Source organism: Perognathus longimembris, chromosome 4 (genome assembly GCF_023159225.1).
Source record: "Perognathus longimembris pacificus isolate PPM17 chromosome 4, ASM2315922v1, whole genome shotgun sequence".
In the NCBI taxonomy this organism is placed as follows: Eukaryota; Metazoa; Chordata; class Mammalia; order Rodentia; family Heteromyidae; genus Perognathus; species Perognathus longimembris.
The window spans coordinates 62246937-62273704 of NC_063164.1; the positions used below are offsets into that span (position 1 = coordinate 62246937).

General features: G+C 35.1%; 1 protein-coding gene across 19 annotated transcripts in view; it reads left to right on the plus strand.

The window, feature by feature from the left end:
* Baz2b (bromodomain adjacent to zinc finger domain 2B) overlaps positions 1–26768 on the plus strand; it is a 300548-nt gene that overhangs the window by 217174 nt on the left and 56606 nt on the right. For 13 of the 19 annotated variants that reach the window (XM_048345362.1, XM_048345361.1, XM_048345358.1 and 10 more), the window contains 7 exons: positions 1791–2087; positions 3010–3070; positions 3758–3866; positions 4124–4225; positions 17182–17392; positions 24610–24702; positions 24815–24876. In XM_048345362.1, coding sequence (XP_048201319.1) covers positions 1791–2087; positions 3010–3070; positions 3758–3866; positions 4124–4225; positions 17182–17392; positions 24610–24702; positions 24815–24876 — 935 coding nt within the window. The remainder of the gene's footprint in view (positions 1–1790; positions 2088–3009; positions 3071–3757; positions 3867–4123; positions 4226–17181; positions 17393–24609; positions 24703–24814; positions 24877–26768) is intronic. The other 6 variants (XM_048345365.1, XM_048345375.1, XM_048345367.1 and 3 more) reach the window with 1 other exon arrangement.

Consider the following 26768-nt stretch of genomic DNA (forward strand, 5'->3'; position numbering starts at 1 on the left):
ACCATTGTCATTCATTACTCCACGTAGCTATGTACATTTCTGTAATAAGCTAATGAAATAAAATATAACAGTAATTGATATTGAAATTTTTAAGTTGATTCTTAGCTTATTCATCTGGTATTAGATAAATAGTTTAGAAGTGAATATTATGATGCACGAGTTAAACAATTTTATCAACTAATCTTCATTTCATTCAAGACCACCTATCCCCCCGTAAACACCTTTTCCATCTCTTCTGCTACGTGTTCAGACATATCAGTAGACAATGTTAAACCAAAGACATTGGCTTAAAATCATTGTTAAGCCAAAGTCATCTTTGGTTTTGATCATTCAGAAAGTACACAAAAATTTAATCCATCAGTAACATAGAATTTACTAAGAAACACAGTGGGTTATGGATTAACTCTTTGATTTAATTTCAGTTTACTTTCTAGGGTTGTTTTTTTTTAGCTAGAATTTTTTTAAACATAAAAGCTTAAAATTTAAATACAGGTAGTATTACATTCGAGCACCCTGGATATTGTCTATACGGGTAATAGAACTGGGGAAGGGAGAGGGAATACCAAAATCCAGAGACAAAGAACAAAAAGACAAACCATTAAAAAAGCAACACTTAGAAACCATTTGGTGTAAACCAAAGGCACAACTCTTGAGGGGAGAGGGGAAGGAAGAGGGGGGAGGGGGGAAATGAGGGAGGAGGTAACAAGTAGAACAAGAAATGTACTCACTGCCTTTCATATGAACCTATAACCCCTCTGTATCACACTTTGACAATAAAGAAAAAAATTAAATACAGGCAAATACTATAAAAGTTTATGGATCTGTTATTCATTAGCTACAAATTTCAATTTTTTCATGTAAATAGGAAAATTTGGTCAATTATGTAATTTTCAATTAAAAATAAACTAGTACTCAAAGGTAATAACAATTCTTCCAAATAGTATTCTGAGTATTATGCATAACAGGTGCTGAGTATCATTATTTCATAGCTTTTAATGGCTTTCATGTTGAACCTGGATATAGGAAGATGATACCACACCATAGCAGTGCTGTCCTCTACTTATCTAATGTTAATAAAGTCAGTTAGCTAGCATATCTACAGGAGTGTATTCATTATATGTGTGTGTGTGTGTGTGTGTGTGTGTGTGTCACTGATTAGGACAATTTAAAATTATTACAAACTTGATCTGTCATGCTATAGTTATTTCTATAATAAGTGTGTGTGTGTGTGTGTGTGTGTGTGTGTGTGAAGTCTGAGAAGATTGAATAAAGCCTTATGCCTAAATAGAAAAATTATGGGGGAGGGAGAGGAAACCAAAACAAACCAAAAATTCCCCCTAGAAAAATAGTTTTACTTCAGATTGCAAATACTGAAAGGCTAGTGGTAGTTCTAGTATGACCGACCTTAGTATGCTTCACAGACCGTAGGAATCTTTTCATTAGATAGTTGATTACATTCCCTCATTTACCTTAGTCTTTTCAGTTTAAAAATTAAACTTTATTTCTAAGTTAAAAGTCATTTTGACGTCATTAAGCAAAATCTCCTTAAATCATGTTAATGAAGTTATTGAGTAAAACTATTCGTTTAAAAAGAATTTTAAGGGTTTATAGCATAGACTTTGAACTCAGATAACTTATATGATGTCATTTTTTATTTCTTTTGGGAAGTTGCTTGTTTGATTTCACAATAGTAAATAAGTGAATACTGGTTTTGAACTATTCAGCTTAAATAAAATGAAAATTAATGGTTATTATGTAATTATAATAATAAAGTACTTCTTTACTTCCAGAATCAGATAGTAATTCAGAATCAGATACAGAAGGATCAGAAGAAGGAGATGATGATGATAAAGATCAAGATGAATCAGATAGCGATACTGAAGGAGAAAAATCATCAATGAAACTGAACCAAACAACTTCCTCTGCCAAAAGCCCTCCTGTCAGTCTCCCAGCTCACTCAACACCTCGAAACCTCCACATAGGAAAAACTCCAGGCTCTGCCCCTGCTGCCTTGTGTTCTGAATCTCAGTCACCACCGGCTTTTCTTGGCACATCTTCTTCCACACTTACTTCCAGTCCACATTCGGGTACCCATCATTTTTATCAATGTAGAGTAGAAGTCAGACCATAGCAAGGCTATAGTGTTCTGGAAATGATCTTATTGGAATACATTGTTGTACCTAGGTTATATAGTCAGTATATTTCTATTAGTAAAATTATTGTTCCATTGTTAATATGCCATGTATTTTTATTTGACTTTTTATAAACTTCTAGAGGTATATATTAAAAGTTTCCATATTTACCATTCTAAAACTCCTTTCTTTCTCATTCAATAACTAAAACTAAAATGTATATAGTAAAAATATTTTATGATTTATTTTTCTGGCAATTCATAGTTTTGATTTAACTTACTTCTACTGAGTTAAGATTAATTTGTTTGTTCTTGAGAAAATTAGTGTTTTTTATGAAAAAATTACAAATAATTATAATCCTATTTCTTTGTGATTTTGAGTTTGTGTTTATGGCTCAAATATAAAGAGGGCCCACCTAAGTTCAAACTCTACTAACTGCAAAAAAAAAAAAAGAGTACTCTTTAATATTTGTGTACATGGAAATTAAACTGTCTTAAAATGTATGAAGAAGAGATTGAAATATTTTTTTGCTTCAGAAATCCAGGTTTTTGATTAAAACAACTCTAAATAGGTTTCCTAAAGTCTCTACCATTTCCCCTTTATGTTTGAGCAATTTCATTAATAACAAAATGAGAGGAAAGCTACATATTTTACCTTAAATTATATTTTCTGTAGGAAGAAGACTAGTGATTCTGTCATTTAGACCAAAACAGAATCCCCTGCCTTGTACAGCATTGTATAGAAAACACCTGAAAATAATATGTTTCAAAAACAATGTCAGTAACCCACATCCTTAAAATGAATTTTAAAAGAAAAATTTTAAACTATGAGATAATCAATATAGCTGGTCATATTAACTAGTTCAATTTTCTTAAAGGCACTTCTAAAAGAAGAAGAGTAACAGATGAACGTGAACTTCGTATTCCCTTGGAATATGGGTATGTAAATAAGTTTTGTTTTCTTCCATATATTATGCATGTCTGGTAGATCCTTGATTTCTCATTCTCTATTAATAAAATAAGTTAATGTACTACAGAACATTATTTACTGCAGTAATGCTAGAACAAAGGGAAAAATGGTTAATTTATCAGAAAACTGAAATTAAAGCTAAAATGTGAGGAGGTGAGGCTGAGTTGGGAAGGGCTCAGGCATCCAAGGGGAAATAGAAAAGTAACCAAGAGCAAGTCCTATGACAAACAGAATTAAAGGACAGGAAGATGCTATGGTTAAAACTGAGGTACTCACTCAAAGATGGATTAAAATGGTTTAATTGGAACTAATAGCTTTCACACTGGATATACTTGAGGCTCAAATGGAAGAGAGTGAGGTTTGCTTTAATAACTTTTTTCACTTAAAATTTTGAACTTCATGTTCATGACATTACTAAAATGTTTTAAATACCCAAAGTAATTCCAGTTACAATTTCTAAAAAGTTTAATGGACTTTAAAAAACAAATTGATTAATTTTGTCAATGAATTAGCTAAAACTATCATATTAGAAGTGAATATGTTTGTTGTATGATTAGAACTTTTTTTTCTATGCTTTGTAAAGAACGTGTGCTGTAGTTTTTCTAAATTTAAAAAACTTAAAATTATATCATAACCCTCCTTTCTATTACATGTAGCTGGCAGAGAGAGACAAGAGTAAGAAACTTTGGCGGGCGCCTTCAAGGAGAAGTAGCATATTATGCTCCATGTGGAAAGAAACTTAGGCAGTACCCTGATGTCATAAAGGTACATACTTTTCACCAACTAACATATGTTAGAGCATATCAAGTTTCCTCATGTAAAGAAATAGTGCACTTCCTTCTCAGATAAAATTTCTTGATGCAAAACATTCTGTGGGTCTAATGTACTTGACCTAAATTGATCTATAAATCTATAACTTCCTTATAGGCTATGCAAAACATTAGTGACCTGAAGCTAGATTTACATCAAAGCTGGGTTGTAATTATTAAAACCTGAAGTGGAAAAATATGTGATTTTTTCAGTATCTCAGCAGAAATGGAATAATGGATATCTCAAGGGACAATTTCAGCTTCAGTGCAAAAGTAAGAGTGGGTGACTTCTATGAAGCCAGAGATGGACCGCAGGTATCCACTTTTTAAAAAGTACAGTCTTTGTACCAAAAAATAGTACCATAACCTAAATTAAGTAAATTTCATTATAAACTAGAGTAATGCCATCCCTTAGTTAATTTGTATAGTTATACATATAACTTTGTGATAAAAACTCACTAAGTCCTAAACTAATTTACTCTGTTTTAGTAACAAGGAGCTTAGACATAATAGATATTTTTTCTATCTAAGTAATTTTTCTTAATAATTCAATCAATTATCTTACCATTTATACAGGTATAAAAGTATCAGCAAGTGAATATGAAATATAGGAGAAAACAGGGCTGGGAATATGGCCTAGTGTCAAGAGTGCTCGCCTCTTATACATGAAGCCCTGGGTTCGATTCCCCAGCATCACATATATAGAAAATGGCCAGAAGTGGTGCTGTGGCTCAAGTGGAAAAGTGCTAGCTTTGAGCAAAAAAGAAGCCAGCGACAGTACTCAGGCCCTGAGTTTAAAGCCCAGGACTGGCCAAAAAAAAAAACACAAAAAAACCAAAACGAAATATAGGAGAAAACATTAGTTCCCTGGAAAGTAAAACTTCTTTTAAATAGGAAAACAATGTTACTGTAAAATTACTCCAAAAGAGGATAGGTATGCTTCAGTGTTTTTTGGAAAGTGCTGGAGATCTTTCATATTCAGGGAGTGAAATCTCTGGGTTTTGTAGAATTTTTTTTTTTACTTTATTTTTGGTACCAGAAATTGAACTCAGAGCTTCATTATTCTTGGGCGAGTGCTCTACCAACCTGAGCCAGGCCCCCTGCCCTTTAGCTTTTGGATCATTCTTTGAGATTGAGTCTTATGCTTTTGCAAGGCTAGGCTCAGATTGTAATATGGCTACCTCTGCTTCCTGTACACATGTCCTAGGTGTGTGCCACTAGACCCAGGCTTGTTTCTGAAGAAGGGCTCATTAACTTGCCTGAGTAAACCTCAAACTGTGATCCTCCCCACTCAGCCTTCCCGAAGAGTTAAAATTATTACACAACTAGCACAACAGCTCCTTTTTGAGTTCATAAGTTAAGTATACAACCTCACTAGGTAGTGCAAAGAATCTTCCAAGAATACTTCATTTCCTTTATGCTCCCTTTAATGTCTTCCCTTAGCTCCTTACCATATTCATCTGTGAATGCTTCCTGTTTCTTTACCTTTATCAGTCCATTAAAGGAGTTTCTGGTTTATAGAGCCATACAACCTAGACTCCAACTAAAAACAAAATAGTGTCCCATAGACAATAATAATTATATTAGTACTTTATGGGATTATAGCCAACCAAAAATGAGACTGTATGCACAAAAATGTCTAAAATGCTTAACTAGCTGAAGTTGATCTTTGCCCCTTTTGGCTCATAAGACAGACTGGCAGCTAATATTTTCTAGGTGAATAGGCAGGATTTTCCATCCTATCTTACCCTCAAACTCTATAGTGGTAAAAAGTAGAAAAAAGTCTGTACACCCTACAAAAAGTTTATTTTTTGAGAGCTCTAACAACTAAAGGAATTTTAATATACTTGGACTCAGGGTTCTACAAAGTGTTCTTTCACATACACCATATTTTCCATCCTTGTCCTTTGTAAGGAATATTATGTCCAAATCTACTTTATTTTGGCTTATAGCTCCAAAATGCCACTACCTGAGGTTTAATTTCTTTGTAGGGATGCATTATGGGTTTTATTCTACTTCTTTCCTAAACTTAAATTTTAAACCAAACTTGTCACTAGTATCTTAAAATTTTAGTGAACCTGTGTCGATTCAAACACACACACACACACAAATATATACATAGTACACAAATATATACATATGCATATACACATAGATATAAAAATATATACATATGTATGTATATATTTGTGTACTATGCATATACACATAGATATAAAAATATATACATATGTATGTATATATTTGTGTACATATATATTCCACTTTTTAGACCAAAAACACATTAGAAGATTTTTTTTTTATTCCTAGTTTCAATCTTTAGAACATGTTATCAACTTCTTACTTATGCCCAAGGAATCATTATATCTTTAAATCCAAGAGACTTTTATTCTGAGGGAGAAGCTAATTGCTATTTAGTATATAAAAAATTTTTAGTTTGGTATTAATGATAATTAGACTTAATCTATAAACCTCTACAAAGCAGAAAGAACATTCTTTGACATTCGTTCTCTTTGTATTAAATATAATCAATGTTTGTTCAAGTGTATATTATCTTGCTGACATCAATTCCAATCAAGAAAGTAAGTTACTAAAACCATGATATGATAAGCTGCCAATATTTCAGCAGTGTGTGAGGAGAAAATATTAGCAATTCTGAGAGCACTTTTCTCATGAAAAAATTAGTAAACTGTGTTCAGGTTATGATACTTTTAGAGAACATAAAGGTAAGTAATTTTGTGTTTTAATTCAAAAATTCATATAATATTTCTCGTATATGGTTAGTTAGAAATCTTATAGTTATGTAATAATTTTTTAATAAAAACTTATAAAGGTTGTATTTTTTCCTATTGTACTATGATGTGAATTCATTCTTTTGTCAGCCTAAATATCGAAGGTATAAAATAAAGTATGGCACAAAGGCACTGTTACCATGTGATAACAGTTATCTGTGCTTATAGTATTTTCTACTAAAAATAAACCTTTAATCTATTCATTATTAGTTTTGTTTATTTCTGTCCACAAATATGCTAAATGAATTGTAAAATTAGCCATTATCAGCCTCTACTATGTTTATATATCAAGCATTTTTTACCATCTTCTATAAAACCATTCATTTTAGGATAATACACTGTGTGAGATGAAGGTTGAGTTGGACAAGCATTGATAAGTATAAAATGGTTTTTTGTTACCTAACTGATACTAACATTAAAGTTATTTCCAGTTTTTGGAATATAGGAAGGTTTCATAGTAAATCATTGATAGTGATTATTTTGAAATGTATAGCTCTCTACTATTGTATATATTTTTGTGAATTACAGAGATCATTTGAGGATAAATATTACCATTAATTTCACTTTTATAGCCAGTAAATTCAGATGCATTTTTTGAATATCTCCTGAACCCAGTTCTGAAAAGCAAAAAGATACACATAATAAGTTAAAATTGACTTAGATAGTATGCCTTCTCTTTTTATTTTGCACGTAATTTTAAGTATTCTTTTTAGTGGCATAATACAGTAAGCAAACTAAAATCTCTGTAGATCTTTCTGAAACCCATTTTTTCAGTCACTTAATCAACACATATCTGTAACAAATACTTTACATCCCACAAATATAATGCCTACAAATAACATTTCCCTAAAAGTGTTTTTGCATTAAAGAAATTATGAGCATACCTGTCACTGAAGAAGTTGAAAGTCCAAATCTAAGGAAAAATTGGTGCTCATATGGAAACTGAATAGTACTAAGAATAGAATTTATGATCACTGGTTTAAAGAAGCTTGTAATCTAGTAAAGTTATTATTGGGAAAGATGCGTCCCAACTATAGTTAGGTTTGTTAGTAAAAAGTAAGAGAAGTCTTCATCGAAACTTAGGCAAAATACAGACTCTGGTATAATTGTAACACTAGTCATTTTAAATTAAGAACAAAAGATTGGCAATCAACAACCAGAGTTCTAATTCAACTCTGCTGTTAACTGTCATACCTAGTGCAACATAGCTGGGGGCACATATGGACACAGAGAACATGAAAGATCAGTACCAGAAGTCTAAAAATCTGGAAACTTGTGTCAGTGATTTACCAGGTAGGATATTTGTGGCAAGGCAAGGTCTACACTGGGAGGCCAACCATACAAGCCCAACTGTGGGGCTAATACACTATTGAAAGTCATGACTCTTAGGGGACAACCTACTGTGAGTGAGTTGGAAAGCATAATCAACAGTATAGAAATAATTGTCAAACCACCCCCTTTCTGGACTGTTTTATTTAAATGACAGCAGAGAAAGTTTTTCTTCCTCTCTCCATTCACATCTTTAAAATTGCTATTCGAAAGCGTGAGCTCAACGTTTCCTTTAACAGTGTATGCTTCTTTTTCTCTTTTGAACTCCTTGCTTTGCCAGTTTTTTTAAAAAAGTACTATTCAAGTAGTATATGGTATTAATAAACTATTTGACAGGGTAAGTTAAGAATTTAATGCTACTAAATTGTAGTATATATCAAGATTTACTACTTGTTTCTTGAAGCATTAAGTAAATTAAAATGGAAATAATACTATAAAATACCATGTAATCGGTATAAGGAAACCCATCAGAATTGTTTCTTCTGAAATTTATTTTAATCATCCTCTTAAAGTATGTCAAATTTATTTTTTGGTCTTTTAAAAAAATTGTAATGGTGATGTACAAAGCAGTTACAGTTACATAAGTCAGATAATGAGTGTATTTCTTTTTGAACAATGCCACCTCTTCCCTCATTTTCTCCAAGGATTTCCCCTCCCTTCCCTCCTCCATAGGCATATATAGTTCATTCAACATAGTGTCTCATGAATATTACTGCCACATTTGTTCACCCTTTGTCTACCATTTCCCCCCTCCCCCTTATCCTTCCCAAAACAGATAAACTTACATACAAGACAAAAAGTACAGAAATCAAAAAAGCAACAAATGGGGAAAAAAGTAAAATAACAAAAACCTTTTGTTTCCATTTCTTGGAGTTCATTTCTATAAATATCATTTTCTATGATCATATGCCCATAAGTACTGAGCCCTTTGGTCTGATCCTCCTTTGGTCTCACTGTGTGAATATTGAGAGTCCTGTTTCATTTATCATGCCAAAGGGTAATTTTTTTGTGTGTTTTACCATCCATTGTGTTCATTTATAGTTTTATAGGTGCACACTAGCTACTACAAATGAGGGAAAACATGCAACCTATGTTTCTTTGAGTCTAGCTTATTTCACTTAATGTAATTTTTTTTCCAAGTCTTTCCATTTCCTTACAAATGGGGCAGTATCATTCTTTCTGATGGAAGCATAGAATTCCATTGGATATATTTTCTTGTCCTAGTCATCCACTGAGGGGCATCTGGGTTGATTCCTTATTTTGGCTATGGTAAACCATGCTGTAGTGAACATGGTTGTGCAGGCTTTAGTGTGGCCTGTGGTTTGTGGCCAGTTAGATAACTGTCCTGGAGTGGAATTGCTGGGTCATAGGGAAGCTCTATGATTAGTTTTTTCAGGAATTTCCATGCTGCTTTCCAGTGTAGTTGGACTAGTTTACATTCCCACCAACAAGTGGTATTCTCTTTTGGCCACAACTCCACCAGCATCGATTGTTGTTAGTTTTCTTCTTAATGGCCGTCCTAACTGGGATGAGGTGGAATCTCAATTTTGTTTTATTTAGCATGTGAAATTCTGCAGAAAATTTTATATTTTCTGCTCAAATCCTAGGATTTCTAAGCAAAATAATTCAGCATCCTGTATGTTATAGAAGGTTTGGTAATATCTATTTTTTTTACTTATGCTGTTTTAAAGGTGGTTTTTTGAAAAGGCGATTTTAATGAACTGTTAAGAAATGTTCTGAGGGCTGGGAATATGGCCTAGTGACAAGAGTGCTTGCCTCCTACACATGAAGCTCTTGGTTCGATTCCCCAGCACCACATATGGAAAAACGGCCAGAAGGGGCGCTGTGGCTCAGGTAGCAGAGTGCTAGCCTTGAGCGGGAAGAAGCCAGGGACAGTGCACAGGCCCTGAGTCCAAGGCCCAGGACTGGCCAAAAAAAAAAAAACAAAAAGAAAAGAAAAGAAATGTTCTGATATTTCATTTTCAAAGAGAAAGACAGAAAAATATTAACTTTTAAAAATTAAGTTAGTTAATTACTTAGCCAAAAGTCAATTTGGTTAATAAACAGTTCATTAAGTGATCTAGAATAGTTAGAACAAATACCTTAATCCCTATTTAAAACACACTCCACAGCCATACGTGGGTCTCAAACCAGAAAAGTTGAGAACAGAGGGAAGTCCTCTGTTATATAATCCTAATGTTATATAACATCAAGCATTTAAGAAATTCAAGGTATCCCAAATGTTAACTTGAAAAACAAGCATTTAGTATCACAGGTCTATAAATCCATAGCAAAAATTGCTACAGCAACGTTTTAATGATACTAACACTTAAATAAAAATCCCCAGTAAGGTTTCACATACTTCACTCAGTAAGTTGACATTTGATATACTGGTTTAGTGTGTTTATTTATATAATTCCTTCCCTTCAAAACAAATCACTTGTCATTTATGTAAAAATCAAACAAAAATGGAAAAGACCACTTAACTTACAAAGTTGATATGAGAATGGGAATAAAGATCAACAAAAGGCAAAGATCATTTTACTTACAAAATTGATGCAAGAATGAGAATAAAGAACATATTAAGACCTAGACAGGCCACTGCTCCACCACAAATTGACTTACTTTCTGTGAAATGTGGTATACTCAAGCAATTTAGTGTCCATAAGAACAGTACAAGCCGACATTGCTCTTGAAATGTCACCTATTCTTTAGAGTACCATTTATAAAGAATACTAAAAATATTGAAATAGGAAAGTTATATTGACATTCTTATAATTGCTATTCTTTTTAATTTTTTAAGTGCTGCTAACATTTTAAAATGTATTCAAAATAAGCTCTTTTTACTTTTTAAAAAATTAATTGTATTGTAAGGGTTATGTTAGAGGGGTTACAGTTACATAACTAAGGTAATGAGTACATTTCTCATCAAACATTGTTACCCCCTCCTTTTTTACTTTTTTAATCAGTTTTCTCCAGTATTTCTATGTATTTAACTTTGTTCAGGAAGAAATGCTCACTGCAGTTATACTTTCTTTCCCAGACCAATTTTAATGCCCTGTATTCAGGCTTTTCTCTTTTACATCCAGTCAGTCTTTAATTCTAGTACATTTTATTTCTAAAGAGACTGAAGGAAGTCTAAAAGACATTTATTTCCATCTATAAATCCCCTGCCCTCAGACTCCTACCCCTAATTCACATCCTCATAATTTTTATATGATCAAGACAACTTCCTATCCTAATTTGTAAATTCTCTCTTCAATTCATAGATACTCATAGTGTTGTTCTTGAGTCACCTGCATTATAATAGCTCTGGCCTGAGATTCTAGTTAAAAATGTTGTTTCTAAGCCGGGCACTGGCAGCTCACACCTGTAATCCTAAACTTACTCATGAGGCTGGGATCTGAAGGTTGTGATTTGAAGTCAGCCAGGCAGAAAATTTCATGAAACTCCTATCACCAGTAAACTACTCAGAAAAAGAAGGAAGTGGCACTAACCATGAGCAGAAGAAACTCAAGGATGTGCCCAGGCCCTGAGTTCCAGCTCCAGGACCAACACACACACACACACACACACACACACACACACACACACACACACACACACACACACACACACACACACACAGTAATAATAATAATAATAATAATAATAATAATAATAATAATAATAAAACACATTCCTAGCCAGGTGATCGTAGCTTCACATGTAACCCTAGCTCCTCAGGAGTTTGAGATCTAAGGATTGAGATTTGAAGTCAACTCAGGCAATAAAACTTCTGACACTTATTCCAGTTACATAGCAAAAAGCCAGAAGTTTAGCTAAAGCTCAAATGGTAGAATGCCAACCTTGAGCAAATAAACTAAGCGAGAGGGCTGGGGATATGGCCTAGTGGCAAGAGTGCTTTCCTCATATACATGAGGCCCTGGGTTCAATTCCCCAGCACCACATATACAGAAAATGGCCAGAAGTGGCGCTGTGGCTGAAACGGCAGAGTGCTAGCCTTGAGCAAAAAAAAAAAGAAGCCAGGGACAGTGCTCAGGCCCTGAGTCCAAGCCCCAGGACTGTTTAAAAAAAAAAAAAAAAAAAAAGAACAACAAAAAAAAAAAAGAACAAAAAAAAAAAAAAGAAAAGAAATAAACTAAGTGAGAATGCAAAGCCACAGGTTCAGTTCTGATTTCTGGCATGCACATGCCAGAAATATACACACACGCATACACTGTTCCTTTCAAGAAAGGGCTTCTCTCTAGCTCACCTTTACATAATGTAGTGCCTTCCATAGAGTCCCAGGAAATATTTAAATAGTGGAAATTTGTAATAACACATTACAGTGTTGAAAGTATGGCTTAGCAATAGATTGCTAGATACTTGCTTAACAATCACAGTGCTGTGTTTAAGCTTAGTACTACCAGAAAAAAATTAATTCTAAAATTATTACAAACTTACTATGTACTTTTGCTTATCTCTTTTTTTTAACCTTAATTACTATTTTAGTATTGTGAATTAAAACATATAGGATATAAATTAGTAAGTTCTGGAAGAAGTACTACAATAATATAACCAACTTAGTACTTCACTGTCTCCATTATGTTTATTTGGTTTTGTTTGTGGTGGTGGTGATGGTATATATGTGCGGATATGAGGGCTTGAATTCATGGCCTCCCATTCTTGCTTCGCATTTTGCTCAAGGCTAGTGCTCTACGACTTCAGCCACACCTTCACTTCCTAACCCCATCTTTTAAATCTTCATCAACAAAGAGTATTCCAGGCAACATTTACTGTCTCAAGTCTTAGAAATTAAGGATAAAGAATTAGAAAATATTTTCCCTGTTACAGAGATTTAGATCCATGGTCTCATGTAATAAGCTAACTTTTTCCACATATATTTTTTGACTCAAAAAAGCTAGTAATATATGACCCAAAGGATATAAATTATATTTTCCCCTTCAGAAAATGTTTACTGAGCAAAAGAACTACCTGTCCTTACCTTATTTTGTCTACTCAATGAATTGAACTTTTAATATAGCTTCAGATTTTTCTAACCTTTCTTTTTTCATTTTCTGAAACCCAAGAGTTAGAAGATACTATATCTAACCCAATATTTAACTTTCTAAATGCCCAAGGCAAAAATGTAAATAACAATGTTACTCTATTGCTTTTTTTGACATATGGTCCTTGCTGAATAAAAACATAACTATGTAAAAATTATATCTGGACATGAAAAGATAAGTTTATAAAGCTTTTAAATCTTGGTTAGAAATTGACTTAGCTATCAATAAGATACTTTAAAAACTGAATGCAGATTTGTTTAAAGACTGAGTTTTCTGCTCTGTTAAAGTGTCATCTTTCTATTTTTCCAATTAATGTGATAGATGCTGCCTTGGTGCCTAATAACATAACAGAAAAAAGTAAACCTAAGTTAAAAGTCCTGTTTGCTAGTGAATAAATTACCCTAACATAAAATTGTTCTAATGACTTTCTAAGCTGTTCATGACTCAAAAATGCAGTTGAGGCTGGGTACTGGTGGCTCATACCTGTAATCCTAGGTACTCAGGAGGATGAAATCTGAGAATTATGTTCAAAGCCAACCAGTAAGGAAAGTCTTTGAGAATCTTATCTCCAATTAACCATTCAAAAAAGCTGGAAGTAGACCTGTGGCGCTCTCTCTCTCTCTCTCTCTCTCTCTCTCTCTCACACACACACACACACACACACACACACACACACACACCATTTGATATGAAAATTGATCCTATTCATTGATACTCTAAGGAGGGTTTTGTGTGTTGTGTGTGTGTGTGTGTGTGTGTGTGTGTGTTTGGTGAGTTCCCGGGGCTTGAACTCTGGGCCTGGGTGCTGTCCCTGAGCTCTTGCAGTTCAAGGTTAGTGCTCTACCACTTAAGCCACAGCGCCACTTCTGGTTTTCTGGTTGTTAATTCTGGTTGTTAGCCTGGGCTGGCTTTGAACCTTGATCCTTAGATCTCAGCTCCTGAGCCACTAGTGCCTGGCCTCTAAAAGACATTTTTTTTCCTTTCTTCAGAATTAATTTTAACAGTTATTTTTACCAGAAAGCTTACTGAAAGAATAATAGACAATATTATTAGCAAATATGTCCTATAAATATATTTTGATGTTGTCTTTCATTATCTATGCTTTCAAGGCTGAATGTTATAGTAAGTCACATCCAGTGTAACTAATTTAGCAACATCAGATTAAGTATAAGAGCATGTATAACAAAAGCCTGTAGTGAGACAATTTTCAGGTTTGGATCATTTATGTTCATTGCTTTTGCTTAACCTTTGTAATTCAGAACATGGACTGGATTCTTTCAATTGTAGTGAATACTATCATCAATAAGAAATGTTGTGAAATTAAAATATATCATGATCTGACTGAGAAGTGGCTTAGTGATAGACTAGCGTTCATGAAGCTCAAGGTTTGATTCCTCAGTACCACATTCACAGAAAAAGCCAGAAATGATACCTTGGGGGGCTGGGGATATAGCCTAGTGGCAAGAGTGCCTGCCTCGGATACACGAGGCCCTAGGTTCGATTCCCCAGCACCACATATATAGAAAACGGCCAGAAGCGGCGCTGTGGCTCAAGTGGCAGAGTGCTAGCCTTGAGCAAAAAGAAGCCAGGGACAGTGCTCAGGCCCTAAGTCCAAGGCCCAGGACTGGCCAAAAAAAAAAAGAAATGATACCTTGGCTCAAATGGTAGAACGCTAGCCTTGAGCATGCCCAGGCCCTGAGTTTAAACCCTAGGAATGGCAAAAAGTAAAAAAGAGAGAGAGAGAGAGAGAGACATCACCTTAAGAATATAATGTAATGAAACAGCAAAATAGAACAGTTCCAGCATCTACTCATATTATCGTATTCAGTTTTAGTATTACCATATATTTATATCTATAGATCTATAGATATATATCCCCACCTACATTTCATCTAACACAGTTTCTTAAAGCAAATCATATACCTCTTTTAGGTCTATAGATATTTTAATTTATGTGTAAATGATAAGGATTCTTGTTTCCACAATATTATTATTCTTTAAACTAATCATGCACCAAACAACAAAGTTTCTGTCATGTATGGACTACCCATCTGACCCATCTGGTCCAGAAGATTATTATGGAGCTGAAAAATCCCCAATACATATAGGCCTTATAGCCATAGTAACATCATAAGATCATCATGAAACAGCACATTCTTCTTGAGTTTGTCATGGCAAGTCTGCACTGGAGGCATATAACACTGTGAAGCATTCAGTTGTATACAGTATGTGATACTTGATGTTGGTCCCATATGACTATGTTGCTGGTGTATATTTACTCTTCTACTTTTATTTTTTATTTTATTTTATTTTATTTTTTTGCCAGTCCTGGGCCTTGGACTCAGGGCCTGAGCACTGCCCCTGGCTTCTTCCCGCTCAAGGCTAGCACTCCGCCACTTGAGCCACAGCGCCACTTCTGGCCGTTTTCTGTATATGTGGTGCTGGGGAATCGAACCTAGCGCCTCGTGTATCCGAGGCAGGCACTCTTGCCACTAGGCTATATCCCCAGCCCCCTTTTACTTTTATTTTAAAGAGTACTTCTTTACATGTTAACAAAAGATTACGATAAAACAGTATCCCATGATTCATTGGCAGCAACCTCATATAGCACATTTACCTTTTCATCTAGCTATATCTATCTATCTATCTATCTATCTATCTATCTATCTATCTATCTATCTATCTATCTATCTATCTATCTGTCTGTCTGTCTGTCTGTCTGTCTGTCTGTCTGTTTGTCTGTCTATCTATCTATCTATCTATCTATCTATCTATCTATCTATCTATCTATCTATCTATCTATCTATCTATCTTAGTGCCACTCCTGAGGCTTGAAGGCAGGGCCTACGAGTTGTCCTTGAGCTAATTTTACTCAAGGCTAGCATTTTTCCCATTGAGTCACAACTCTGCTTCTGGCTTTTTGGTGGTTAATTGGAAATAAGAGTCTCATGGATCTTCCTGCCCAGGCTGGCTTTGAACTGTGATCCTCAGATCTCAGCCTCCTAATAGGTAGCTAGAATTACAGATGTGAGTCACCAGTGTCTAGCTTTTGCTCCAATTGTTAACGGGTATCTCTCACCCTGCCCTTCCTTTGAAGGAAATTCAATCTTGAGGCTTGATTACATTTAACTTGGTGGGAGGTGAAGGAAAGACAACTTTTTAGCTGGTTCCGTGGGCTTCCATTAAGAGGCTGAGATTAGTGTCCTCATGTCTCAATTTGATGATAGGTGTTTCTTTCAAGTTCAATGCTTGAATCCATTAATTCATTAGGTAAAATGCTGATAGTCTAACTCAGTATTCATTTATTAGCTATAACATTTCTATAAAGAGGAACATTTGTCTCTTATTTGGATAGCTTAATGTTTGATAAGCCATAAGAAAATCCCTAGATGGTCAGAACACAACTGATATTTTCAAATATCTACCTAGAATCAGTTCATAGACTTTTGATACAGATACATCTCTGTATATTTTTAATTAATTAAAGTTTAAGCTTCTTTTGTTTTGTTTGTTTTGCTAGTCCTGGGGTTTGGACTCAGGGCCTGAGCACTGTCCCTGGTTTCTTTTGTGCTCAAGGCTAGCACTCTACCTCTTGAGCCACAGTGCCACTTCTGGCCTTTTCTGTTTATGTGGTACAGAGGAATCGAACCCAGGGCCAGGGCTTCATGCATGCAAAGCAAGCACTCTACTGCTAAGCCACATTCTCAGCCCAAGTTTAAGCTTCTTTAGTAAGAATGCTAAAGATTTTCCAGAGGCTATGAGTAATAAATCTAAACTGCAAAAGTTTCTATCAGGTATTTTTTTTTCCTGACCTCAGGGCCTAGTCACTGTCCCTGGCTTTTTTTTTGCTCAGGGATAGCACTCTACCACTTGAGCCACAGCACCATTTATGGCTTTTTCTATGTATGTGGTGCTGAGGAATCAAACCCAGAGCTTCATGTACATGACGCAAGCACTCTACCATGAGGACATGTTTCCAGCCCCTCTATCAGCTTTATAAATTTCAAGATACATGATTTTACCAAGAATATTCTCACGTACTGATCTGTCATTGTTAATTCTGTTTGTAATATGCTATTTTTCTTAAATATCAATAAAGGGAATGCAGTGGTGTCTTTTGAAAGAAGAGGATGTCATTCCTCGTATCAGGGCAATGGAAGGCCGCAGGGGAAGACCACCAAATCCAGATAGACAGAGAGCAAGAGAAGAGTCCAGGATGAAACGTCGGAAGGGTCGACCTCCAAATGTTGGCAATGCTGAATTCCTGGATAACACAGATGCCAAATTACTAAGAAAACTGCAAGCTCAAGGTAAGAAATGTGATCTATTTGATACTGGTAATCTAGACACTGCTCTCGGTTTCTAAAAAGTAGGTATTTGTGTTGAGAAAGTAGAATAAAATAAGGAGTCCCACTGGTAACTGGAGTTCTTTGATTAGGTAATCTTCTATCAAGACCCATACTTGCAAATACATCCTACCCTGTGTGTTGAGAATTACAAAGATGGGTGTTAAGCTGTTAAGTCTTGGACAGAAAGGGAATCAACCAGCACTTGGCACATGCCTTAAGGTCGTGCCAACCTTCTGGAAATTCTCCTTTTAACAGCTCCCGATTCCTTGAGGTGGTACATGGGAATAACTACAAAATATGTGGATCTCTGGAGTAAATTTTCAGTCAGAGAACTCCAATTACTGGTAAGTAACCCTGGTCTTTTAGTTTGGGTTCTCCTAATGTCTGGATACATAAATATTTTCAGAATGTTCAACTGATTGATTTATATCAAACAGTATTTTAAGGTTATAGAAAGTGACCTTATCATTTATCAATCTCAACTTATTCATAGTAATCTGAAATGTATGTATAATTCAAAATTATATATACATTATCATGAAGCCACTCTATGTGGCACAGAGGCTATGGAAAATAAAATAGTTCTGCTATGTAGTTTGAGTTACTAGTGTGTGAGAAGGCTATCCCCTGTGTTAGATGTCTTATATTTGTAAGCATTTACCTGTGTGGATATGTGATGATGTAAAATAAGGTTTTGTAATGAGGAAATGGTCTAAAAGACTAAAAGAATTTGCACAAGTTTATATTTTCTTTGTACATTTCCTCTGTAAGTACTAAGATGTGGAGGAATGCCTGAAATATTTAATTTCTAGTCATGGAAATGCTGTCATAATATTGAATTCTTTGTTACTGCTTTGATTTTGTTCATATTATTGTTTGTTTTTGTGCCATACTTGGGCTTGAACTCAGGCCTTACAGTCTTGTTCATAGCTGGCTCTTTATCATTTAAATCTCAGCTCTAGTTCTGGCTTTTTGCTGCTCAATTGGAAATAAGAATTTCAGGAATTTATATGCCTGAGTTAGCTTATAATTTCAATCCTTGGATCTCAGCCTTTTTAGTACCTAGAATTATAGGTTTGAGCCGCCTTAATAATGCTTTGTTTCTATTTTACAACTAATATGAAAAATAAAATCTCATAAAAGAAAATACTTTTTTGTTGTTGTCTTTTAATTATTTAGAGAATACTTTTATTAGTTTCTGAATCAAATCCATGTTAAGTCCTTTTATATTTAATGTAGTATGTTTACCCCAGCACAAATGGAAAAAATTAAGTTTAATGTTTCTAAACCAATACTTTTAAGTGAAAAATTACCTCATTCTTCCTTCTCAGTGGAGTTAGTCTTTCAGTGGCTGAGCAGTTACTAATGCTGTATGTGGCTTTATTGTACTTGAACAATTTTATCTTTTTGATGACTGTTTAAGCTATTTTTGAATCTTTCCTATTACAAAAGTATTGTTGGGGCTGGGGATATGGCCTAGTGGCAAGAGTGCCTGCCTCGGATACGCGAGGCCCTAGGTTCGATTCCCCAGCACCACATATACAGAAAAAAACGGCCAGAAGCGGCGCTGTGGCTCAAGTGGCAGAGTGCTAGCCTTGAGCGGGAAGAAGCCAGGGACAGTGCTCAGGCCCTGAGTCCAAGGCCCAGGACTGGCCAAAAAAAAAAAAAGTATTGTGCAGGGCTGGGAATATGGCCTAGTGGTAGAGTGCTTGCCTCACCTACATGAAGCCGTGGGTTCAATCTCTCAGCATCACATATATAGAAAAAAAGCCATAAGTGGTGCCATGGCTCAATTAGTAGAGTGCTAGCCTTGAGCAAAAAGAAGCCAGGGACAGCGCTCAGGCCCTGAGTCCAAGCCCCAAGATTGGCGCTCCCCCGCCCCCCAAAAAAAGTGTATTACACATGTATTACATGCAGCTAACTACATATCACATATATACTGCAGGTATCATTTCCAATTTCAATATGTAGCAGGCAAATATAGTCTTCAAAAATATTATGCCAATTAATACTTTAACCAATAGCATGTTAGCTAACTGCCTAGCATGTAAGTTCATATTCTCCAAGTACTTTCAGCCTTTATGTCTTTCTTTCCCTCCCTCCCTCCCTCCCTCCCTCCCTCCCTCCCTCCCTCCTTCCTTCCCTCCCTCTCTTCCTTTCTGTCTTTCTTTCAGTCTTTCTTGTGCCTTCCTGATACTTGATCTCGGGGCCTGAGTACTGTCCCTGAGGCCTTTTTGCTCAAGACTAGTGCTCTCACACTTAAGGCACAGGTCCACTTCCAGCTTTTTATGGTTGGAGATAAGAGTCTCAAGGGGTTTTCCAGCATCTGGGCTAGCTTTGATCAGTGAATTTTAGATCTCATTGTCCTGAATAGCTAGGATTACAAGCTTGTGCCACTGGTACCTGGCCTTTATCATTTTTTATGTTGCTTTATTTAATTTCTTATAATAATTCAACTCTCCCCTAAATAATTGTTAGTCAAAGTTAAAAATGTTGATTATGTTAATAAACATAGACAAGTTTTAAAAATTACTATAGTCAATAAGCCACTGAATGACTTTGCACCGGAAATGCTTGCATTGTTTGCATAAAATAAGTTTTTGAAATTCAGTAATAGTCAAAACATTGAGGGCTGGGAATATGGCCTAGTGGTAAAGTGCTTGCCTTGTGTACATGAAGCCCTGGGTTCAATTCCTCAGCACCACATATATAAACAAAGGCCAGAAGGGGCGCTGTGGCTCAAGTGGTAAAGTGCTAACCTTGAGCATAAAGAAGCCAGGGACAGTGCTCAGGCCCTGAGTTCAAGCCCCAGGACTGGCAAAAAAAGCACACAAACAAGCAAAAAACCACATTGACTCTTTAGGAATATTTTAGGCACATTTTTCTATCTAATACAAATACCATTACATAGTATCCAAACTGGCTAATTTAAATTTGCAAAGTTGACTATATTTTTATTGTAACAAATAAAATTAATACTTTGCCTAATATATTACTATTCCTCTAGCTTTCATATCTATGCCTCCTTAGTTTTAATTGGTTACACTTGCATATTCTGTTACTTTTCTCCTTGCATGTATTCTTTAACAGCATACACATAAAGAGTAAATGTTGAAAACTAGGGACCCTGGAAAGAAGCCAAGTCTTTCTCCTCTGGCTGGGAAGTCCCCTCCCCTTGCTTGGGAAGTCTGCTCATTCTTCTTTATTTTCTTTCACTTTCAGTTTAACCTTTAAATAATCTCAGTTCCCTTTAAACAAACACAAAAGGAGTAAATGTTTAACAAATAATTAGTATTCATATTTACAAGTAGGCCGGTATTGTTTGTGTGGTTTTTTTTGCTTGAGGTGGAATGAAAACAAGAATGAATTACTAGTTTTATTTCTAAAAACTTTATTTCTAACAGCTAAGGGACTATTTCAAAGGTTCTAGACATTTCTGTTATCTGTTATGCTACTAGGACTCCACTAGACTGAAATTCTGGATATGAAAAGTGTTTCTGAATGAAATAAGTGCCAGCTTTGAATATGTGCCCAAGCATTGTGAAACGAGGGCTCTAATTTCTAAGAAAATCTAGATTAAAACACCAACAATGTTTGGATATGATAAAGGCTTTCAGTCTATATAAATAAACCTGCTTGTTAAGTGTCCTATATCAAGAAAACTAACAGTACCCACTGTTGGAGGGGATGTGGCCAAAAGGGAACCCTACTCCATTGTTGGTGGCAATGTAAACTGGTTCAGCCAGTCTGGCAAGTGGTATGGAGATTCCTCAGAAGGCTAAACATAGAACTCCCCTATGACCCAGCAGCCCCCCACTTTTGGGTATCTATCCAAAAGACCAAAAACAAAATCACAGTAATGCCACCAGCACAACAATGTTTATCGCAGCACAATTTGTTATAGCTAGAATCTGGAACCAACCCAGATGCCCCTCAGCAGACGAATGGATCAGGAAAATGTGGTACATATACACAATGTAATTTTATGCCTCTATCAGAAATAATAACATAGCCCCATTTGTAAGGAAATGGAAGGACCTGGAAAAGGTTATACTAAGTGAAGTGAGCCAGACCCAAAGAAACATGGACTCTATGGTCTCCCTTATAGGGAATAATTAGCACAGGTTTAGACAAGTCACAGCAGAGGATCACAGGAGCCCAATAGCTGTACCCTTACGAACACATAAGATAATTCTAAGTGAAATGAACTCCATGTTATGGAAACGATTGTTGTAACTACTTTCAACGTGTCATATGTAATTGTAGCCTCTATTATTGATGATCTTCTTGTATTACCTTCCTGTGGTTGTACCTACACTTTCTCTGTATCTTATCTGAGTATATTGGAAACCAGGTATACTGGTATTAGAACTAGGAAATTGGAAGGGAATACCAAAATCGAGAGACACAGGGTAAAAAAAGACAAACAACTACAAAAGCAATACTTGCAAAACTGTTTGGTGTAGATAAACTGAACAACTCATGGGGGGGGGGAAGGGGGAGGAGGGAGAGGGGAATGAGGAGGAGGTAACAAACAGTACAAGAAATGTATCCAATGCCTAATGTATGAAACTGTAACCTCTCTGTAATTCAGTTTGATAATAATATATATAAATAAATAAATAAATTCCAAAACATCAAACAGCTCTGTCCATTTCCTATGTCATAGTGCTGTAAATGGCATGCAATGCATGCAGTTCACCACTTCATGAAACACTTTTAAGAAGGGAAAGTGCTGCCAATTGTCAGATACATTCGCATTTTATAACTGATGAACGAGTCGTGTCTAAAACACTCCTATGTGAAAAGTTTGTTTTAAAAGTGTACATTTATTTTTTAACTTAAAGCAGACAAATAATTTCTTAAACTCTGAAAGATGTTTCTCAGATTAATGTTTGAAAAGTCAATTGCCAGATTCAGCAACTTAGATACTGGGAGTTGTTTGCTCCTAGGAGCCTAGGTGAACTTTCCTGCATCTGTAATGCATTCTTTTGGGCTCAAGAAAGTATCTCAAATATTTTTTCTTAACCATTGAAAGTGTAAATTTTAAGGTCTACTAATTTTTAAAAGTCAAAAGTATACATTTCTTGCTAAAGCCTAAAACATGAGTCAAACTTTTTAATGTTTTTCTATTCACAGGGTTTAAAAATAAAAATCACTATATTTATGTGGCATGTGAAATTGACCGATAACCTCGTACTGCCAAATGTACCTCTATGTAACATAGAATTTCTTTATTAAATGCCAGGCTTCTATTAGATTAAGAATTTAGCTTGAAGCAAAAGATCATACTTAGGTCATATTTTTTATTATTTTTCTAAATATTTAACATCTTCATATCTTGAAAAAGAGTGAATCCTTCATAGCAAAGTTTAGAGAAAACTTTTAGCTTCTAAGTGTTAAGTATCTGACATTATTTTAGATGCCACTTTATAGATTTTTGTTTTAAACTGTTTAGCATAAAAACCTTGTGAGACAAAGAAGATTTTGATGATATGCATAATCTCTGTATGTTGAAAATTATTTGAAGTTGGAAATATACTATAGCATCAACTGCCATTTTATTTTCATTTAACACATTCAGTTTAGTAGGTAAAATTAGGCCCTTTCAGTAAGCATGTTATTGCCTGCTCCTAATCCCAGCACTTGAAAGATAGAGGCAAGCTGGTCATGAGTTCAAAGTCAGACTGGGCTACAAAATGAGACTATCTCAAAAAATAAAAGACATTTGACATCCTCTGTCCTTAAAAAAAAAAAAAATCTTCTGGGTAGAAAATTACCCTTATATCCAAGTTCACTTCTTAAGCTTTTAGCTAATACTCAGAGCAGCATTAAAATACTGCTTAAGGTTTTTTTTGTTTGTTTTTTTTTTAAGAGACAGTAGCCTAGAGATTATTGAGTCAGAAAGATCTGGGATTATATTGTGACTTTGCTTTTAAACTTCCATGAGCTTTATGTATTTTACTTGTATACTGGACATAATGTTGCTTATTTTATGAAGTAGTTGTAAAAAGTAAGATCATGTCAATTTAACACAACTGTGCCTGAATTCAATAAGTGGTTGAAATATACACTCATTTTTCAAAGGTTATAGTTTATAGGCTTTTTATACTCTTTGTCACCTATAAAGTTTAGAACACTGCCTGCTGTAAAGTGGTATTCTCTGAAATTATTTCTTGAATGATAGTATAATTCTCCACTATTACAGTTAGAAGACTACCAGCAGAGGAAAGCAGTGGTATTACCTGGTTTCTATATTGAGTATACACATTCCCACAGTAATGCTGGGTGCTGAATGATAGCAAGTCTCTGTGATATACAGCCTTATATTTGTCCTAGAAAACCATGACAACTATATTGTCCTTAAAACTCATTTGACATTCCACATTCTTTTTACTTTGGGAGGTTTAGTTCTCTTCCTCATAAATGAAAATATCACTAGACTCAAGGATTTCCCCAATGATGAAATATAGGTTGGGCAATAGGGATCTGTTTTAAGATCTTTCATTTTTTTATATGTAGTTTGGGTTCTTTTGTATGTAGTTTGGTTTTGTTATTTTTTTTTCCTTTTTAAAATTGAAGGTAGGGCCGGACACAATGGCTCAGCAATAGAAAGCCTCTTATTTATTTATTTTTGCCAGTCCTGGAGCTTGAACTCAGGGCCTGAGCACTGTCCCTGGCTTCTTTTTGCTCAAGGCTAGCACTCTCCCACTTGAGCTACAGAGCCACTTCTGGCTGTTTTCTATCTATGTGGTGCTGGGGAATTAAACTCAGGGCTTTATGTATACAAGGCAAGTACTCTTGCTACTAAGCCATATTCCCAGCTCCTAGAAAGCCTCTTTTATATAGCTACTCTTTTGATCATTTTTGAGTAAATACTTTGGCAATTTCCTTTTCTTTCTTTTGGAGATAAGGTCTTACCTATATAGCCCCAAGTGGCTTCAAACTCCCAATTGTCCTGCTGTAGCCTCTCAAATTACTGGAGTTATAGGCATGGGCCACCATATCAAGTTAATTTAGCAGTTTCTAAAGGAAATAAGTATGACATTTTTTACTACCACTCTCTTAGGACTGAGACAACTTTTTAAATATTACATCCTTCATGATGATACAGTACCAATTTCACACAGCTATTGTAAATTTGTTATTAATATTCTTTGAAATTTTATGTTTTTCAGAAATAGCCAGACAAGCAGCACAAATAAAACTTTTGAGAAAACTTCAAAAACAAGAACAGGCTCGGGTTGCCAAAGAAGCTAAAAAACAGCAAGGTATGTTATTTAAGTGACTTACGTTTGAAAAATAAGAGTTGGAAAATTAAGAAGAAGTTCCTCTTTTTTATTGCTTATCTGATATCATGTGTGCTTTGGTTTCTTGTCATAGCAATAATGGCTGCAGAGGAGAAAAGAAAACAAAAAGAACAAATCAAGATTATGAAACAACAGGTATGATTTGTCATTAGAACTGACTTCTAAAACATTGGCTTATTTTAGAGGATCTGCTTATCCATGTATGTTATTTTTACTGTGATGTATATTTTACTTATTTATTTTGCGTGTGACACTTGGCAATGAACCCAGGACCTCATGCTTGCCTTTCCACCACTTGAGCTACACCTCAGCCTCAATTTAATTTGCTAAATAGTTGTTTTTTGCACTGATATTTTGTGCCTTATTTAGAAAGTTGATGTTTTCCATTAAGTTATAGCGTCATCTCCTTCCTTCATTATTTATTTATTGCTCCCCAGTATTGAGGCTTGAACTCAGGGCCTTGTGCTTTCACTTGCCTTTTTCACTCTTGTCCACCACTCTACCACCTGAGCCACACTTCCCTTTTCCAGCTTTTTGCCAGTTAACTAGAAATAAGAGTTTTAAGATTTGTGTAGACTGGCTCTGAACCAAACCTTGATTCTCAGATTTATCTCAAGCATATGAGCCTTTAGAGCCCAGCTTTTTTTTTCTTTTTTGTTTTAGTTTTAACAAGGGTTATTTTAGTATAATAGGATTGTTGGAGGGAGAAATAGAGAAACAGTTTTCTTTGCCTTAATGAAGGAAATGGGAGTTAAAGATTCAAAATGGCAGTCTCTATTTGTATCTTTTCTACTTTTTGAGTTGGGCCACTATCTGCGGGAATGGTAGCAACTCCAAATCCTTAGAAAGTGATTCTAGATGGCTAAGATTTGTGAGGCCCACCAAAGCCTAGATATAATCTTCAAGACTTCCTTTTGCCATTCAGGTGGGGTTTTTTGTTTTTTGTTTTTAACAAGAAGACAGGTTTAGATAGTCTCTCTTATGTGTCCTAATCCTATAACTTCATATTAAATTGAAGTATGGTGGAAGAGAAGCTTAATGATTTTTTAATTGACTTCTTAGTTTCACATTCTGAGTCTGGCTTATATCATCATATGTCTATTTGCCTCATTCACCTCCTGAATGACTTTGATCCTTTGTAATCTTAAAAGGAGCACAAGGGGTTCCATGGTCTATTTTCTGTAGCTGCTTCCTGCTGAAAGCCAACTGTTGTCCTTACTTAGAAAGGGGAAACAAAAATTTTTAATTTCAGAGGTGATATGAGAAATGCAAGTGGCAGGAAATTCCCTTTACGAACTGCCATGATCAGGACCAGAAGATGATCGAGATCAGAAAACATGTATTCTTTTAACTAAAACAGAAGTCAAAGAGAAATTAGTAAAAATTCTAAAAGTAAAAACTGTTCTCTATCTGGATAATTAACCATATTTTTAAGGAATTATAAAAACAGTAAGGAAATACAAAGTCTATAGATTTAACATATTGAATCCACCTGCCATTCACAAAAATAACATATTAGATGGGTTCTTATAGTAAAAAATTGACAGCCTAAATCTATCTGCTTTGTATTTTGAATGTAATGGTCTGGTTATAACTGCACTTTATGGACAGTGTTTTACTTTAAAAAGCTGAATGCCCTGGAAAGAGGAAATTTATTTAAATCTTTCAGTGATTCACAGAAATAGGAGTATTTAGTATTTGATAAATCTGACTTTTTCTGTTTTCATTGTAAGAACTTAAGAACATTCCTGGGGCTGGGAATATGGCCCAGTGGAAGAGTGCTTGCCTTGTATACATGAAGCCCTAGGTTCAATTGCTCAGTACCACATATATAGAAAAGGCCAGAAGTGGTGCTGTAGCTCAAGTTGGCAGAGGGCTAGCCTTGAGCAAAAAGAAGCCAGGAACAGTGCTCCGGCCCTGAGTTCAAACACCTGGCAAAAAAAAAAGAAAAGAAGAGAAAAGAAGAACATTCCTATGTGGCAGTATCTAAGTTTTAAAAATAAGTTATAGGCTACAGAATTTTTCCT